An 18907-nucleotide genomic window follows, 5' to 3' on the forward strand; every position below is an offset into this window, starting at 1 on the left:
AAATAAATAGTAATAATAGTAATAATAATAAATACGACGACGAGGGAGGGTAGGAGGAGGAGGTTTAGAACAAACAGCTGGAGAACAACACTTGACTGAAATAGGAATACAGAAATGCATTATCCAGTCGGATCAGTCAAGTCTGACATAAGGACTATTAATATTTTACACGGTATCTAACTAAAGCATTATCTTTTGTTACTCGTAAAAGCAATCCTCACATAATCAAAGTCAGCCATTCTCAGTCTTTCCGCCATTATTGATCCTTGTAACAGAGCGCGGACAGCTATATGCAAATGCTTGCGAAATAACGTCACCGGTAAAGAAAAAACGACTATAAAAAGGGGAAGGAGGACGATCACGTGAGAGAGAGAGAGAGAGAGAGAGAGAGGGGAGGGGGGAGGGAGAGAGCGGGGACTACGGAACGAAAGAACGTTTGAGATCATGTGAGAGAATGCGATCACGTGGATGACATCACGGTCGTAACAATGAGGAAATAAATGTCGTTGTAACAAAGAAAAAGCGAGTTGAAGTTTTTTTTTCCATTTTCCTATACTTGTCTTCTTTGCGGCTGTTGGTTACCTGTTACATTTATGTATTTTTTCCATTTATCTCATACTCCCATACAAAAAAGTTTATAGCTATCATAAAGAAACATTAAAACAAGAATGCCAACAAGTTACATTCTTTTATTGTTTAGGATTTAGGTTGTTTATAAAAATAGTTTTATCCATTCGTATTACAAAAATAAAGAAAATCAAACTTTTCTTAATTGAAAATTATGAAGTTAATTGGTATTACATTTCTTAGACATGGCACAATCTGCAAAAAAAAAAAAAAATATTTTGACTTATCAGGTACTTCAATTATTTACCCTTGATAATATAATTTTTACCTCCTAGGGGTAAATTTATTTTTGGTTAAGAATCTTCAAAAAGGCAATTCATATGACTGAATTTTAATCCAGTAGCAGCTGATTTTCTTTTGCTAGTTTTCTTATTTTTACATTTATTTATTTATTGTTTAATTTAATTTCTTTATTTGTCTTAATTCCTTTTTCTCTGTCTTTTTTATGTAATACGCATTTCCACCTTTAACTTTTCCAGCTTTAGTTAACAGTACAGCCAATATCAGCCATGTGACCACAGTGGCATCTTCCCTTACAACTGCCTTAACAACTTCGGTCACAGACAACTTCACAAGTCAACAGATCGTAACGAATAACAAGACAATCACGCCGAGCGAGGATTTCTTTGTGTAAGAATTGCGCTTTCGATTTTTACTAGCGATTTTTTTTCTCTATTTAACTCGGCTTCTGCTATTATAATCATACTAACGTTAGTACCTGTATACACAGAGTAGAAAGCAACACGGCTATAATGTTAATAATTATTACGCCATTTAAATAAGCTCCAAATATTGAAACTAAGGTTTTAAGAGCGTTGTAAAACATTGTAGACGTAAAACAAAAACGAGGCTAAGATCTTTTACGTCAAGGATGCGTGTCCGGCATATTTGATTTTTTTCAGCATAAGTTCAAGGCTAACGGACCTACATTGTAAGAATCTCCTTTTTTATATCTGTCATTGTAGAGAACGAATCAAAACGAACTTTCTTCGTAAATTATGCACGTCATACACGAACTATTTGATGAATATCTAAGTACATTACAGTCGTGCAACGCATATTTTACCTTGTCTTGTAGTGGAAAAACCATGATCAAAAATCATTGTTTTGAAGACACCGCCAAAAATGGCCGAAAAATCAAGTTGTTGTTTTTTAAAACGAAATTACATTTATTAAAATCCATTATTTCTAAGTAACTTTTTTTCCAGAAAGATAAAACCATGCATTTTATCATATAGAAAGCAGAATAATGTAAAACTTTTTCTACTATTTTTAATTAAATTTCAAATGTTAAAATTTCCCCAAAAGTTAACAATTGATATTTTTTGTCTTGCACAAAAAAAACGTATATAAAAAAAAGGTTTTTGAAAGAATTAATTTGTTTATTTCTTGTCTAAGATTTAGGGTGATTTTCTACGAGAATATGCAAAAATATTATAATATAAGTACCTGGATTTCAAATAAACCACTTATTCATATAGGCAACCAGTTACTTCGCGTTGATTTGAGACAATGTTTACATTTGTACTTGATAAAAAGCAAACTACCGAAGACCATACAGGCCAAAAAAAACATATTTTTCAGTGACGAAAATTTCAATGTATAATTAACGCTGAGGCTGACTAGTACCAGATGGGTGACCATTTTGTATGAGTTTGGTTTTTAATGTGTATGTGTGTGGGGGTCAGGCTCCCCAAAAGGGGGGGGGGCAATTTAAAGCAGTATAAAAAAATATTTCAGCGCATTTTGTCCACCGTAGTCGAAAGGCGGGAAACGTTTTCAAACGGGATGGAAAAAAATGATGATATCTTTAATACAAAGGGCACAATATTTATCGATTTTTTGTATCGAATCTTCAAAGCATTCCCTGTTTAATAATGGTCATGCATTATTCAGCTCGCTAAAAAAATTGTTAATTTATTTATCAAAGATTTTAAAATGGCTTTTTTTGTATAAATATTTTTTTTTTAATTTTTGTTTTGCTTAACTTAAATTAATTATTTTACTTAACATATTCACTGAATTTCACACTTCAAAACTCAAAAGCGGAATAATTAAACACAATCGAATTTCTGATATTCAGACGTCAAAATAAGGTATGCAAACAAGTTTTTCTTTAAATCTATAATCCTGTCCCTTACAACAAGACAATATGTTTTGTTCAGTTTCAGATGATTATTTTAAGCATATTTGGAACCCCTTCAAAACAAGGGGGTTGTAAGCAAAAAAATATATATATAAATATCATTTATGAAAAATAAGTACACTGTTATAAAGTTCATTCTTCTCTTAATAATCGCTGAAAATTTCGTATTGATCGGATAATTACCTGATTTTTAGTAGATTTTTAAAAAGACGGTCCGTCAGAAAGTACTTACCTGTCCCCCCCTCCCAGTTTTGGCGCCCAAAGTCTATCCATGCATATATGAACTTTAGTTACGACTTGATAGAACAACGAAGAAATAAAAAAAAATTAAGTAAGTTTCAAAGGATCAAAACGAAGAAAGTGTTGTTTGGTCTGTATGTGTGTGAGCTTATACCTGTGTGACATTGTGTGTATAAGCCGTTTCTATACTATGTCTTGTTTGTGTTGGTTGCCGAGACGTTTGTATCCAAGTAGTCATAACTAGATTTAATTTGCCTTTGTAGCAAACACTGATATAGATTCGTGAAGTAAGTTGCGCTTCTCATTGTTGGCTGTACTTGGTTCTTGCATATGTAGCCAATGTTAGCAAGTGATATATATATATATATATATATATATATATATATATATATATATATATATATATATATATATATATATATATAGGGCCTTAATGATTTGTTCTAAAGTTAATCTGGATGACGAGCTTAAATTCATTATGAATTTGTAACAATGGCTACCCCTTAGATATTGCTGAAACTACTATAATAAGAAAATTTCCAATTTTTCAAATCTAAAGAAATTGTAGCTAATAGATGTCCTGTGTACCTTTGTCTAGGTACTATCAGTGACCGATTTGCTAAGCAAATTTCTTTGTCTGTACAACGGTGTTATTTTGCATCGAATCCACGCGTTATTTTTTCAACCAGACCTATGTTGTCGTTCATTTGCAAAGATGTTCTTCCCCCTCACAACAATAATTCTATTATTTATTTATTCAAATGTAGTTGCAGCGCGCACTACATTGGGCGAACATCGCAAAGATTGGATTCTCGTTTGAAACAACACGTACCATCAAAGATTCGGTATGCAAATTTTTCATCTTTGGATGTTCTGAGTAATACGTATGGTTCTTCGATTTGCGAGCACTTCATAAATAACCATGCATGTGCCACGAATTTCAGTGCTGACTTGTTTACGATCTTCAGTAAGTCGCAATCACCCTTTCATCTAAAAATTCTAGAAACTACTTTTATTAAGTCTTTGAGACCTTCTCTTTGTTAGCAAAAAGAAAATCTTTTAGGACTTAATTTGGTTTCCATGTAATTTCCCCACTCTTATTTTTTTCTTTTTTACCCCCCCCCCCTATTCTTGACTATTTTTTAAAAATCGTATTTTACTCGAGTTATATCTGTTCAGCAAGGAACGAAACCTGGTTAGCTAACCTTTATTTTCATTTTTTTTTTAATAATCATGTTGATTGGTTTGTATTTAGCCATAATTAAATTTTGTAACCCCAAAACAATTTCATATATATATATATATATATATATATATATATATATATATATATATATATATATATATATATATATATATATATATATACAAGAAAATTTGATGATGAAAATAAAAATTGAATAAATTACAATATTTGTTGATCCATCCGGTACTGCGGCTCATCAAAGTGTGATCGAGGGTTCGAATCCTATCATTATCTTTATTATAATGCCTAGCTAGATTGTAAGTTACCACTTTTTATTTTCATCGTCAATTTTTTGTTCTTTTGTTTTTATCCATGTTTATTATTTTATCTCTATCCATCATATTAAGCTTTATAAGTTCTCGATAGATTCTAATATAAATATAACATTTATCATTGGAATTTTAATTATATATATGTGTGTATGTGTGTTTGTGTATGTGTGTGTCTGTGTGTGTGTGTGTGTGTGTGTGTGTAATAGTTACCGAGTTACCGACATACACGTGGTTCACCGTTACTATTTCGATGGTTCGAATCCTGTCATTGTCAATCACGCTGATGAGGCACAGAAAAGGTGAAACACGTATCCGTGGATAGCTATTTTATCTATAAAATAATATATATATATATATATATATGCGTGTGTGTGTGTGTGTGTGTGTGTGTGTGTGTGTGTGTGTGTGTGTGTGTGTGTGTGTGTGTGTGTGTGTGTGTGAAATAAGGAATACAAAATGGAGTTTAAAAAATATGGAGGATAGGGGAAAATTTTAGCAAAAGAATTTTATATAACATTGCTACGCAATTATACAGAAGTAGACAATAGGCATCAATAGAATTCAGCGTAATAATGAAATGAAAGCAATTATCTATTAAGAAACTATACAAAATGAATAAGTAATTAATTAGGGTTTATTTTTTAAGGAATATTCAAATTAGTTGTCTCAATAACATAACTCGCTCACCTGGCGACTAGCCCGGAACGTATTACCCCACGATGCCATGCAATACAGTGACTACATCCGACTGTCCCCGCTGTGATTTCTTCAAAGGCAAAATAACCGAGCACGCTTTCTTTGAATGCCTCGAACTCTGGTGATAAACTCAGCAAAATGACGGCTTGATCGATCCCGAGCATTGTCTCCCGCTAAACGCTTCCTATGTTATCAACATCGTGGGACAGGGCAAGAGGGATAGTGTTTCTTACAATCTTAGCTGTAGCACGGATAGTGGTATGAACGCCGCGCCTGAGAGGGGACCAAGGGATTAAATCTTTTGCTGATCAAGATCTGATAGTATTCTTTAAGCACCAGGTAAAGGTAAAAATCAGATGTGATAGAAAAAGATGACATTTCTCGGAATTTAAAAGACGGTGGATAAGAGTAGCAAGCTTGTGTGTGAGAAAAGGAGTACGTGTTTCCTGCCTAATCATGACGCACACGGTTCCAGGTTCTGTCAGACCCAGTCCTTTGGGTAAGTTTTTAAGTTTCTAGTCTTTTAGCTAATCGAGTGAATGTGCCCCCCCCCTTGATGTCCACTCTCTATTTTTATTTCTTTTCGTCTCATTACTTGCACTCATCTTGGAAAGACTCCACCCATTCTCCAACTCCTCCTCTTTTTCTCTCCTCTCAAACTTAGAAAGTACTCCCACTTAGAGACTAACCTGATTTTTTCTTTCTGCAAACAGGAAAACAGTAGGGGATCTATTATTTAGAAAGGGTTGCTATCTAATTTTTGTTGTGTTTTGTTTCTTCGCCACTCCTTCGCTAATTAAATCTAATTTCCGTATATATTTATGTTTAAATAAACATTTTTTTTTTCAAATCTGTACTTAAGTAAGTGGTGACTGGGATGATTCTAGTTAAGAATAGGATAGACAAGTATTTTGACTAAGGATCCCCAACGACACCCAAATATTCCCATACTCTTGATTGGCCTTGTGCCTAATTTGTGTTCATTATGTAATTTGTGCAAATAAATATTTCAAGATCGTATCGAGAAAAAACACCTTTATATATATATATATATATATATATATATATATATATATATATATATATATATATATATATATATATACTAGCAAAAGTACCCGTTGTTGACTAGGTTCAAAAATGGCCTACAGAAAATTGACTCTGATTTATGAAAATATGATAGGTTATGAAAAGGAAGGGTTGCAATGAGATAGCTTCGAATTTGGAAGTATCAAAACCAAAACAAAATATGACGAAAGTAAAAATTAAATAGATAAACCTCATAATTTATTATACTATACCTGTTCACACTGAAAAACTTATCACGATATTCTGTAGATCTATATTAAAAAACCTTGTTAAACTTTGTGACATATTTTCATTCTATAGAGGTCAGGCGCGAACGAACACCCATAATTTTATTATACCATATTTCTTCAAACTGAAACATAATTATCAAACTAAAACATCATTATCAAAGTATACTTACATAGATAGATATGAAAATCTTTATTAAAGTTTGTGCCTATTTCCATTCTATGGAGGCCAGGCGCGAATGCAGACCCCACAATTTTATTATACCATCCCTATTTAAGTTAAAACATACTTATCAAAGTATTATTATGTACATCTATATCAAAAACACTTATAAACGTTTTTTTTTTTATTTTTAAATTTTTTATTTCCATACTTTGTGGACCAGGCGCGTACACAGACCCCACAATTTTAATGAATCATCATTATGCCAGATCAAACATAGCCATTCCTGTGTCACAATACATCCTCTATCATTATATGTGGTCAGTTTTCTATAATAGTCAACCATATAGGAGTCTATTCGTGACCAGACACACACACAGACGTTCAGCTTTATATATATATATATATATATATATATATATATATATATATATATATATATATATATATATATATATATCCGTGTGTTAGAACGCTTTCCTCTTTAATTTTTTACGCAATTATGTATAATATGCATAAAAAGAATTCAGCGTAATAGTGAAATGAAACCAATCATCTAAAGAAAATACATGAAAATGAATAAGTAATTAATTAACGTTCGAAAAAGAACGTTAATTAATTACTTATTCATTTTCATGTAAAGGAATGCGCAAATTAATCTTAATTAGTCGCTCGTATATTCATGATTGAGTATATTAAAAAATTGGTTTTAATAATTTTTTAATAGAAAAAATAGACTTTTAATAGCAATGTCAGAGCGAGAAAAAACTCAACTTCAGGAAACTGACAGTGTCTACATTGAGATTTCGCTTGCTCTCTGCTGAGCCTGAAAGTTATGGACGCTGGTTCTCGTCTAGACTGTTGAGTTACGATCCCGTTATGAAACACACATACTCCGTAACACATCGAAAAAGTCTGCATTGTGATCTCTCTCTCTCTCTCTCTCTCTCTCTCTCTCTCTCTCTCTCGCAATATGTGTGTGAAATTGTCATCCAGAATAGAATGAATTTACTTTTTAGTTAACGCTTCATTGCGTTTTAGTTGAAGTGAATGCCACTTTCGTGATGTTCAATGGCGCAAGTTGATGTGATAGACGTGCCAACTTGTTGGGCGACATTTGCATACATGTTGCTAACAAATCTGTCAACATCGTTGTCCTAACCAATATCATATTCAACTGTTTTGTAGTAACGTTTGTTTTTGTGAATATACACCGATCTAATTACACAATTCTTCGCGTTTCCATTTATCAAATAAGAGTTTGTTTCTTTTTGTTTCTTTGAACAGCAATTATGTCCTGAAACAAAGTTCGGGTCTTGATGAAGTGGGCGAGTTGCAGTGGCAGACCGCGCTTTGCCTTCTACTCGCCTGGGCTGTCGTCTTCTTTGTTCTCATCAAAGGAATCAAAACGTTGGGAAAGGTGAAACATTTTATACGATCTGTGATTACTAACAATTTAACATGCGCACAAAACATTTGGAAGACGAATAACAACGCAAATATGTAGTCAACTTAATGTAAATATATTCATCTGAATTATTATAGGTAAAGTCAGGATTCCCCTATTTATTTAACCAGTATATCTCTGTAAACAAAAGTCAAACATAGAAGTCTGTTTCGTATGCGTTTTAATCGCTTATTGGTAAGTACTTCCAGAAAAAAAAATAGTTTCGTTCGAATTTACCGATTTGTATATTTTAACCTCTTAGCCGTTTTTGTTTCATAATTTCAACACACGTGTAGAAGCACATACCCACCCCACTCCGACAGTAATAATTTCGCATTTTTCCACTAGAGCATCGTAAAGAAAATACGGTAGAAATCTCATTAGGATTATCTTTTCGTATTATCTCAGCTGTCAGCTGAATTCGCATCAAACACTAAATCTATCAGCAATTACGCGGCTAACAGAAATTAATTTCCAATGTTTTAGATTAAGAATAACGCACAAATATCTACAATCTTCTTTCCTATTACGTTTTTAGAATACGCATAAAAATGCCTCAAATAATTTTTTTTCTTTTAAGTTCAAACTTAATAAAATAGTACTATTTATCACTATTATAACATTTAACTTTAAACAAGCGTTAAACAACCCGTTCACAAAGTTTGTTTTACAACAAACGTGTACTTCTCCACTTGTGGCGTTTTGCAAGTGAATGATCAAGAAAAAAAAATCAAATAATAAAGGGTTCTTTTACATACGTGCGAGATCGCTGGTCTTTCATTGTTTTTTATCGTTGTTTTTCCATATGTGGTCGTAACTCTTTGTGTTCTTCAACTCAAGAGGAATCTACTCATGCATGGTACACAATGGGGATTGTGGAGATTTCAAAGGTTTTATTGTGGAGAAAAAGGTTGGTCACGAGAAGGAGAGACTAAAAAAGAGGTCAAAATTAATTCATTCTAAAAGACGGCATTATCCGATTATTATCATTATTCGTTTTATTTCTGTCTACATTTTTAGAACACGTGTCATCCCTCTCCAACTATTTAGAAACTCTGTTCTCTCCCCGGAACACGTTATCATTCTTATCGAATTCTTTGACACCTGACATTCTAGCGCGTTTTGTCTAAAGGGTTAACCTTCGAACCTTCTATCCATTAGGATAACCTGGTGCTAAACGGTAATAGACCCAGTGCAGCTAGTATAATTGTACTCAATGTAATCCTTACTGAAATGCATACTAGTTAAAATAATCTCTACTTACTGGCATAGGGGGTTCTAGTATATAACATTATCAATCGCTAAATATGAGTGCTTAATACTTTTGTCCTCACCGGTTAGTGTGGTGTTGCAGTAAAAGTAAATTGACAAGAAAGGTATGGAAAGGCTATTTTCACCAAAAAAATGCGAAACATTTATTCACGATATGAACGAAAATGCATTATGATGACGTTTAGTTAGAAATTAATGTGCAATCAGAAAAAGATCGTCACTGACATGTTTGCTTCGCTATGGTGTGTGTGTGTGTGTGTGTGTGTGTGTGTGTGTGTGTGTGTGTGTGTGTGTGTGTGTGTGTGTGTGTGTGTGTGTGTGTGTGTTAACCTACGTCATTACATTTGGAAGTAACCCACACTACTTTATTTGAGCGAGAAAGACATTAACAAAATTTCTACACGAGTTGTTATTTAAAATAAAAGGATTCGTCAACATTGAATTGCAGTTGTATTTCTGCGATATTAAACAACCTCGAAAAAGGAAATCGGCAGGTTCAATTTGATACACAAAACTTTTCTGTACTATAACTGTGTGAAAAAAAAGTATTGTTTTGCTTGTTTTCTTTCTCTCAGAAACACAACAAAGGCGCGCGTATCATGGGAAAAGCAAAGATAGTAAATGTAGAGTAACCTAATCTTCCCTTGGTAACGAACAGGTGTATGTGCGTGTACACACTCGAGTAAAAAAATATAAAAAATAAGAACATGTTTAGCTGTTTCTCAATGATTTTGTTTTACTAGCCTACGTGTGTAAGTGCGCGCACACACACAATACACAAACAGTTTTATGGGTTTCATTACAATTTGGTGTTCTTTTATACGGTTGGGACGCGTGTATAAAATAATTGTTTTGGTGTTGGGGAAAACGACTTAATCGTAGATAGTTATGAAAATAGAAATGGAAATAAAATTTAATAATCTACGTAATTCTACATATTTATGAGTTACCGAGAAAAGTTTCTATGCGGAATAGAGTTGTTAAATAAAAAAACAAATACTTATTATAAAATATCAATATATAAGATAAGTAAAAAGTAATAAAATATATTCATATCTGTTAACGCAAAAATTCAATGTCATTATTTTATTGCTGAATAAACGATGCAGCGTAATCTTAATTAATATTTGAACCCTGTGATTCGAGTAACAGTAAGAGAAATTTGGACTGAAAGAGTGTTATGTACTCCGATTCTCTTTCTACGTATGTTCACCTCTACTCTTACAAAATCCGGGGTTTTAAACACCACCTTAATCTGCACAATAAATAGCCATATATATATATATATATATATATATATATATATATATATATATATATATATATATATATATATATACTCTCACTTATAAAAAATAACAAAATTAAGTCAATATTCAAGCGATAATAACTGTAATATTTTCGTAGCCTATTATATAACATCAGAATACAATGTAGCTGTAGGTTTGATGACTGCTAGTACATGAAACATGTACTTTCATGTACATAAAAAAAATTAAAATATATATAAATAAAACTGCATTCCGCCAAAACAAGAGACTTAATGCAAGCATTTGAGTTTAAGGAGCAAAATTCTCTTTCACTTAGACAAGCTGATTTGAATATAATAGTAGTGTGAGAACGCTGCTAACATCGTTAAATTTGAGTAGATTTTAAAAAGCCAAGCTTAAACTTCTATAATACTGTGTAACAACAAAGTCATTGTGATTAAAAACCTGCTGCCATAACTTCCTCCTATCCTTACAAAACTATTTAATCGTTGCTTAAAAGTGCTTTCAATTTCGTTGGAGATTTATTATTTTTTAATAGAGGTGATCGGTCTTTTGCATCTCACAGAAGAGACGTTGCGAGCCTGTCTCTCTTCCATCATTACTTTTATGGTAGGTGATCGACTGAGCTCCAATTTATGCTTCCTCCCTGTAAAACGTTCGAAACAAATATTCGTCTAGCTACAACAAATGCCAACAATTTACCTCACTCTCCATCTATGTCTAAAGCTAAACGAAGATTCTATGATCAGAGTTTCTTTCCTAGAACTGTCCGTCTGTGAAACACAATACTGTGGGGCTGCTTCCCAGCTGACTACACCATGGTTGTTTTCAAATCTAATGTAAAAAAGTTCTTGCTGATCTATCCTCTTAAAGTATTAGGCCATATCCAATTTCCTTCATTACTGATCATGTTGTCTCCCTATCTATCTGAAACTTATAATTCTAGAGTGACCTCCGGGCCTTGATAAGCAGTGACCCCCATGAAAAAAATACCCAAACAATATTACAGGATACAGTTAAGATAAAAGCAACAATTTCTTCTGTGCAAAATGAAATAAAATCTAATAATATATTCAGTGAAGTTGAATAACATTCGCCAGTCAGGGAAATATCCAATTAAGAAACTGATGACGTGAATACTGAAATTTTCTTGAATACCGATCCCTAAAAAGTGCGTAAATCGTTTATTACAACCAATGTGTATTGTTTCATGCTATCGTTGGTGACAGTTAAATCTGCAGCAGTCATAAACCTTTATATTTCTTTCTTCTGACGGAGAGAATACCCTGATAGGTGGTTTGGTCACACGATGACCACTTAGACTCGTGGGCATATTAATTTCTATCGATCCCTTGAACTACTTCCAGACTCCTTGAGATTTAGACAACAGCTTCAGTGAACTTCTCGACACCAACGAAGAAAAGAATCTTGTTCTTCTCAGGTAGTTTCTTTTAATCACTGAACAGCCGAGCAAAGCTTTTCTCTACATGAAGATATACAGCTAAAAAATGGCAGCAGCTAAACTTTTGTACTTCATTATTTCGTTCACTGTAAGACTGACTTAACTTTTAGATAGCTACACCCAACGGTGCATATCACTCAAATGATTACGTATTTTTTCGGTTGACAACCTTTGTTGTTGCACAATATAATAGGAGTTTAAGCTGAGCTTTTATAGATCCACTCAAATTTATTGTGTACAATTAGACATGAATACTGTTGGTAAACCTATGGACCTTAAATTTCCTAACAGTAAAATTAGTAACTTTTTTTTTACTCTTTTTCACCCCAAATAAGGCATATTGCCACTTGAAAACGGAAGTGGCTACTATTTGGGACCGTGTCTAACAGGGTACTGTGGGGAGTTGAGCAACAAGATGTCTGTTCACATTACATTAACATGTATGCTAGTACAGTCAGGGAAACAGGAAACGTGGAGGGAATTCCAAAGTTTAGCAACTCAAGGAAAGAAATTATAAGAGTAAAAGGCCTTTCAACATTTAGTGACCTCAACAATAAAGAGGTGGAACTTTGCTGTTTGTCAGGTTAGTCGGCAGTATCTATGTTGACAGTGCACAAGTGCTATGAGTTGATCAGACCATATTGCATTGAAGTACTTGTAAAACAGACACAAGGATTGTAATAGACATTGTAGCGATCGAACAGAGGTTGTTTTTTTAAACATGAATCACCACTTATCAAGGCCCAGAGGCGACTCGAGGATAAGGGTTAATGGGTATACATTAGTCAATGCGATTATAGCGTAGTAAACATAAGTAGTGGGAATTTTGTAAATTGGATTACTTAGGGGGACAGTTCATCAAGAACTTGTTTACGTTGGACTTGATGACAATCAGATTGTAGTCAGCTGGAAAGCAGGCAATCGGAAGAGAGTTCCACAGGCATGCAGTTCTAAGAAAGAAGATTTGTTCATGGAATCTACATTTAGTTTTAGGAACAGATAAAGAGTGTGGGAAATTATTGATAGTGATTTTTGGCCAGACGTTTTGGCTGATAGCGCCGCATCTATTAGATTTCAGACTTTTTTGGACTGTACCTAAAAGTGAGAGACTAGTGGTAGATGCACTAGCCCAGATGTGGCGACAGTACTCTATGCATAGGCGAATTGTAGCTTTGTAAAGGCATAGGATACTGTCTGGTATCAGTAATTTTCTAGCACATACATGGAATCGCAGAATTTTTTATTCAGAAGTGAATGCTTCAAATACTAATTTATTCCCTTGATTAGAGAATTGTTGTGGGGGAATCACCCTCCAAATGGACTGTTCTATCCATTATATACACCATAGACCTTTTGGTCCCAGGTGTGGAGCAAACACCAGAGCGACCCTCGCCTGCTCGGTGACGTTTACTACTCTTTTCAGTTGTAACCTTTTTACGTTGTTGTTCCAGTAAAACATTGTTTAAACTCTATTCCGTTGTTTTGTTTTCTTTGTGACTTATTGCAAGCCTTAACACTGGCGACATTGGATTCGGAGGGCGTACTCACGTTTAAAAACAGTGTTCTAAAAAACTAAACACTGACGATATTGGATTCAAGGAGCATACTAAAATCGAAACCAGTAACGACATTGAAAAAAAAATACTCACGTTGAAATAGTATTCTAAAACTACTTACGACGTCGGACTCAAATGTTATCAAGCCTAAGGAAGTGTCTAACATAGCACTTGCAACTGAAAGGTTCATGGTAACTAAAAAAAAAACAAAAAAATGCAGATCATTAAAAATCATCAAAAAAGATCATCAAAAAAAGAGTTGAAAAGAAAAAAGTTCGTCACGATTTTCAAAGATAGCGCTGTACTTTTGCAAAAAGAAAAAGGTTCGTCGCGACTTAGAAAGGTAAATTTTTATACTTTTGGAAAAAGAATTCGTTACTTGTGGTTTTCGCTGCTAAAATCAGGCGTTATTTTTTTTCTCTGGAGAAAAATATACACTTGATTTTTTTTTCTTTAGACAATGAATTTTTATATATTTATGTTGTTTTATGTTCGTTTTATTGTCTGGAGGAAGAAATAAGAAAGAATAAAACGGTTTTGTAAAATATTCAGTGAACGTTTTGAAATTGCTAATGCTGACAAAGCAAAATGGACGAATTGAAAGTAGCGTTGGAACATTTGACCAAGTTGCATATCGATGCCGCAAAGCGTCAGTCACAATCCGAAAAACACTGGACTGAGCGTCAAATACGATTCGAGGAACAGCAATAGGAATTGCAAAAACAGTTAGCGGAATGTCAAATACGAACTGAGTAACAGCAAAAGGAAGTTCAAAAACAGTTAGCCGAACGTCAATTACGAACAGAGAAATTGCTTACCTTACAGAAATTGTTAAGAATAATGCGAACGCGGAAAGCAATTCAGCATTTTCTCAGAATACAATATGGGCCGCGATAAACAATTTTAAATACGAGGAAGAGGAAAAATCATTCGCAGCGTATTTTCGGCGTTATGAAGATTTTTTTTAATATTGACTGCAGCAACTTGTCTAATCAAAAGAAAACCAGACTTCTACTACGAAAATTGGAAATGGCTGAGCATGATAAATTCGTGGATTACATCTTGCCTCGGAAAACAGCAGATTTATCATTCAATGAGACGGTACATTTGTTAACAGAACTTTTTTCGTCGAAAAGGTCTCTTTTCCATAAGCGTTAGAGATTTTTAAATGTGGTGAAAGACGATAATGACGATTTTGCCACTACGCAAGTGAACAAACACTGTGATGACTTTAAGTTGTCTGAACTAACAGCAGACAATTTTAAATGTCTTGTGTTTGCGCAAGGGCTAACCTCGGGAAAAGATGCGGAAATCAGGCGCAGAGTCCTTACAAAATTAAAAAATGAATCGAACTTAACACTTCAAAAATTGACTGAGGATTGTCAAAAGGTAGAAATTATAAAAAAGGATGCAAGAAATATCGAAGCAGTCATCGCGCATATAAACAAAGTAACTAAAAATAACCGTCGAAATGGCACACAGACACTAACCACCGAAACTCAGAAAACCTAAAAACACTGAGCGCTTGTTGTAAGAAAAAAATGTAAGGACAAATTCAAGATGGCGCCCGACTCTCTCTTTAACACGATATAGGATATCTTAATATCCTCAACACGGCACAAGAAGATATAGATATCTTAATATCCTCAACACGGCACAAGAAGATATAGGATATCTTAATATCCTCAACACGGCACAAGAAGCAACAGCCACACGATTCCCCAGCCAACTCAATCGTCACTCCCCCACGTCTTTCCCCTCACCCGCTTTTATCGTCGTTCTAGGCCGGCTAAATTTGCATATTCCGAGAATTCGTGTGACTTTGCGAGACATCATACTTTACAAAAGACGGCGGTCGCCATCTTGGTCCTCTTTTCTATTTTTGGTCGGTAACGCTGAGCTGGTCTCGAGGTAAGTCTTTTTCCCCTCATCCGTCTCTCCCACGTACCCACACAACACGCAAACACGCGGGCGCTTATCTCCTGGATGCACGTTACACTTGTTTCAGATGTGGTGGAATACATTGGGTAAGGGATTGCCCATTTTTAACAAAAAGATGCCATTTATGCGATAAGGTCGGTCATAAAAGTTCGCACTGTAGAAAAACTCAGAATAGAAGCCCTGTACGTCAAACCAGAACTAAGGACGTCGTAGATGAAAATCTACGCAAATATGTAACGGTTAACATTTTCGGTAATGCTATTAAATTCCAATTAGACAGTGGATCGGATCTTTCAATAATAAATCTCAAAACGTGGAAAATATTACGAAAGCTGACTATGTTAAAAACTAACAGAACGGCGACGGCCGTTAATGGTACAAAAATTCATTTTTAAGGTGAATTAATTACAAACGTCACTTTACGGGGGGAAACAAAAAAAAACAAAGATTGTACGTGCTAAAAAATAGTGAGAACCTGTTCGGTTCTGACAGCATAGAGGAGTTTCGTTTCTGGGATCTTCATATATCCATATTCTGCAATAAAATAGATACTCGCCTAGCAGAAACGGAGAAACTTGTTTTAAAAAAGAATTCACAAACGTATTTACTCCTGGCCTGGGGAGATGTACAAAAATGGCCGCAGATTTTAAGTTGAAACCTGGCACACAACCGGTGTTTAAAAAGAAACGTAATGCCCCGTTCGCTTCCCTGAACAAAATAAATCAAGAACTAGACAGATTAGAAAGCATTAGTATACTGGCTAAAATTGAATATAGTGAGTGGGCTACTCCGGCAGTTTATGTAAAGAAAAGGCCCGGGGAAATTCGCGACTGGAATCAACGAGTCCTTAGAAGATTTTCACTATCCATTACCTAGTCCAGTAGAAGTGTTCACGAAATTAAATGGCGGCAAGTTTTTTTCTAAGATCGACCTAAGCGACGCTTACCTACAGATTCCGGTAAACGACAAAAGCGCTAACCTCCTCTGTATTAACACTCATCGGGGTTTGTGCGGATACGAAAGACTCGCGTTTGGTATCAAGGTGGCACCCGCAATATTCCAGCAAGTAATGGATACTATGCTGTCCTGTTTGGACACCGCAATCGCATATCTTGATGACATTATCATAGCGAGCAAAATCAGGGAGGAACATGAAAAACATATCAGACAAGTATTCAGTCGAATACAAGATTATGGATTTAAGATCAAAGCAGATAAATGCGAGTTCTTTTTACAAACAATTAAATACCTGGGTCAAATAATCGATAAAGATGGCAGACGCCCAGACCCAGATAGGGCAGCGCTATTAAAGAAATACCGGCACCAGTAAACATAACTCAATTGCATAATTTTTAGGTTTGGAAAATTATTACCAGGGGTTCATCCTTAATATGCACAAATTGCGCGCACCACTTAATGAATTGTTGAAAAAGGATAAGGCTTGGGAGTGGACAGAAGATTGCCAGACATCATTCGAAGAAATAAGAAGAATCCTGACTTCAAAACTATTCCTAGCGCACTTCTACCCGCAGTTGGACATAATAGTAGCTATCGGCACTAGTCAGCATGGCGTCGGGGCGTGCATGCTATATTGAATGCCAGATGGCTCGGAACAGCCTATTGCTTTTGCATCACGGACTCTCTTGCCAGCGGAAAAGAATTATTCTCAGATCGAGAAAGAGGTCCTCGGAATTATATTTGCAATTTCAAAATTCCACCGGTTCTTGTACGGAAGACTTTTTTTCTACAAACCGACCATAAGCCGTTGATATCCATTTTTGGATCAAAAAAAGAACTTCCAACATTTATTGCGAGCCGATAATTAAGATGGGGAACTATTCTGCTGAACTATAATTTTACAATTCAATTTCTCCCCTCAAAACAACTAGCCCATGCAGACGGTCTATGGAGACTGATTCTAGCCAAAATGGAACCTCTTAAAGACTCAGTAATCGCGGACCTACGTATTAATAGTGATGTAAAGACCATGATAAACAATTTTATCCGCGAACTGCCGGTCACACTTCAAGAAATTAAGTCAGAATCCCTAAATGACAATTTCATTCAAACCATGAAGCAGAAATTAGCACTGGGTGACACCAGTTCAGACATTTTTTCTGATTGCGACGAAATACTGTTATACGGTGAAAGGGTTGTCATCCTCCAAACCCTTCAAAAGGTATTCTCAGGGATTTTCACATGGGGCATCCAGGAATAAACAATGAAAAGCCTAATGAGAAGTTTTATTTATTGGCTATGGAGCAAGATATTACCAACATGGTGAACAGATGCAAAGCCTGTGCTTTGGCTGCAAAAGCACCATCGATAACATATAAACCTTGGCCTAAGGCTGAACAACCATGGTCGAGAATCCACATCGATTATGCTGGACCTGTGGAGGATTTTTACTACCTGATAGTAGTTGACTCTACTCCAAAATGCCAGAGGTACTAAGATGCAAAAAAACGACCACGGCAACAACGACAAATTTTTTATTGGAATTGTTTGTTCGGTTTGAGGTTGTAGACTGTTTGGTTAGCGACAACGCTACACAGTTCACCTCGACAGAGTTCAGAGAATTCTGCGAGACGTATCAAGTCAAGCATATTACGACACCCCAGTACCACGCCAGAAGCAACGGCCAGACTGAACGCTTCGTCGATACGCTTAAAAGGGCATTAAAAAAGGCGTCCAGTACACCGACAGAAAAGACCCTTCAGCAATTTCTGCAGGTTTACAGAATCACGAGAAATCCGACCAAACAAGATGCGGGATCCCCAGCAGAAACCATGTTTGGGCGGAAAATAAAATCCGTATTTGATAAACTGCTACCCAAACACATAGTACACAACAGAACCTTTAGAATGCCAACGAAACGGTTTAACAGCGGAGATAACGTGTATTTTAGACATTTTAGAAATAACGTTTCTTTTTGGGAACAAGGCACGATCTTACGAAGAATAGGCCATGTTACATACATCATTCAGGGCCCAAAGTTCCAACATAAGAAGCACCTGAAACAAATCAGGAAACGCTTCTACGAGGATCAAGAAGAACAACCGCAGGACGGCAGTGAGGCGATTGAAACTGTGTATGACTGTTTTGACATAGACCCTCCAAAAGGGATGTCAGAACCGAGTCGCTCCGGCAGAAAGAGGAAGCGCACAGACCCCTTGGTGGTCTGCCCCAAAAGAAAGAAATACTGATTTTCACAACCGCGGAAATCAGAAATGGACTGTTCTATCCATTATA

General features: G+C 35.2%; 1 protein-coding gene across 7 annotated transcripts in view; it reads left to right on the forward strand.

Annotated features, from left to right (window-relative positions):
• The window catches only part of LOC145277797 (sodium- and chloride-dependent glycine transporter 1-like), a 213009-nt gene that overhangs the window by 156241 nt on the left and 37861 nt on the right, over positions 1 to 18907 (forward strand). For all 7 annotated transcript variants that reach the window (XM_080129622.1, XM_080129621.1, XM_080129623.1 and 4 more), the window contains 2 exons: positions 1107 to 1257; positions 7994 to 8126. In XM_080129622.1, coding sequence (XP_079985748.1) covers positions 1107 to 1257; positions 7994 to 8126 — 284 coding nt within the window. The remainder of the gene's footprint in view (positions 1 to 1106; positions 1258 to 7993; positions 8127 to 18907) is intronic.

This window comes from Euprymna scolopes, chromosome 6 (genome assembly GCF_053919585.1).
Source record: "Euprymna scolopes isolate OS-2025 chromosome 6, ASM5391958v1, whole genome shotgun sequence".
Taxonomy (NCBI): Eukaryota; Metazoa; Mollusca; class Cephalopoda; order Sepiida; family Sepiolidae; genus Euprymna; species Euprymna scolopes.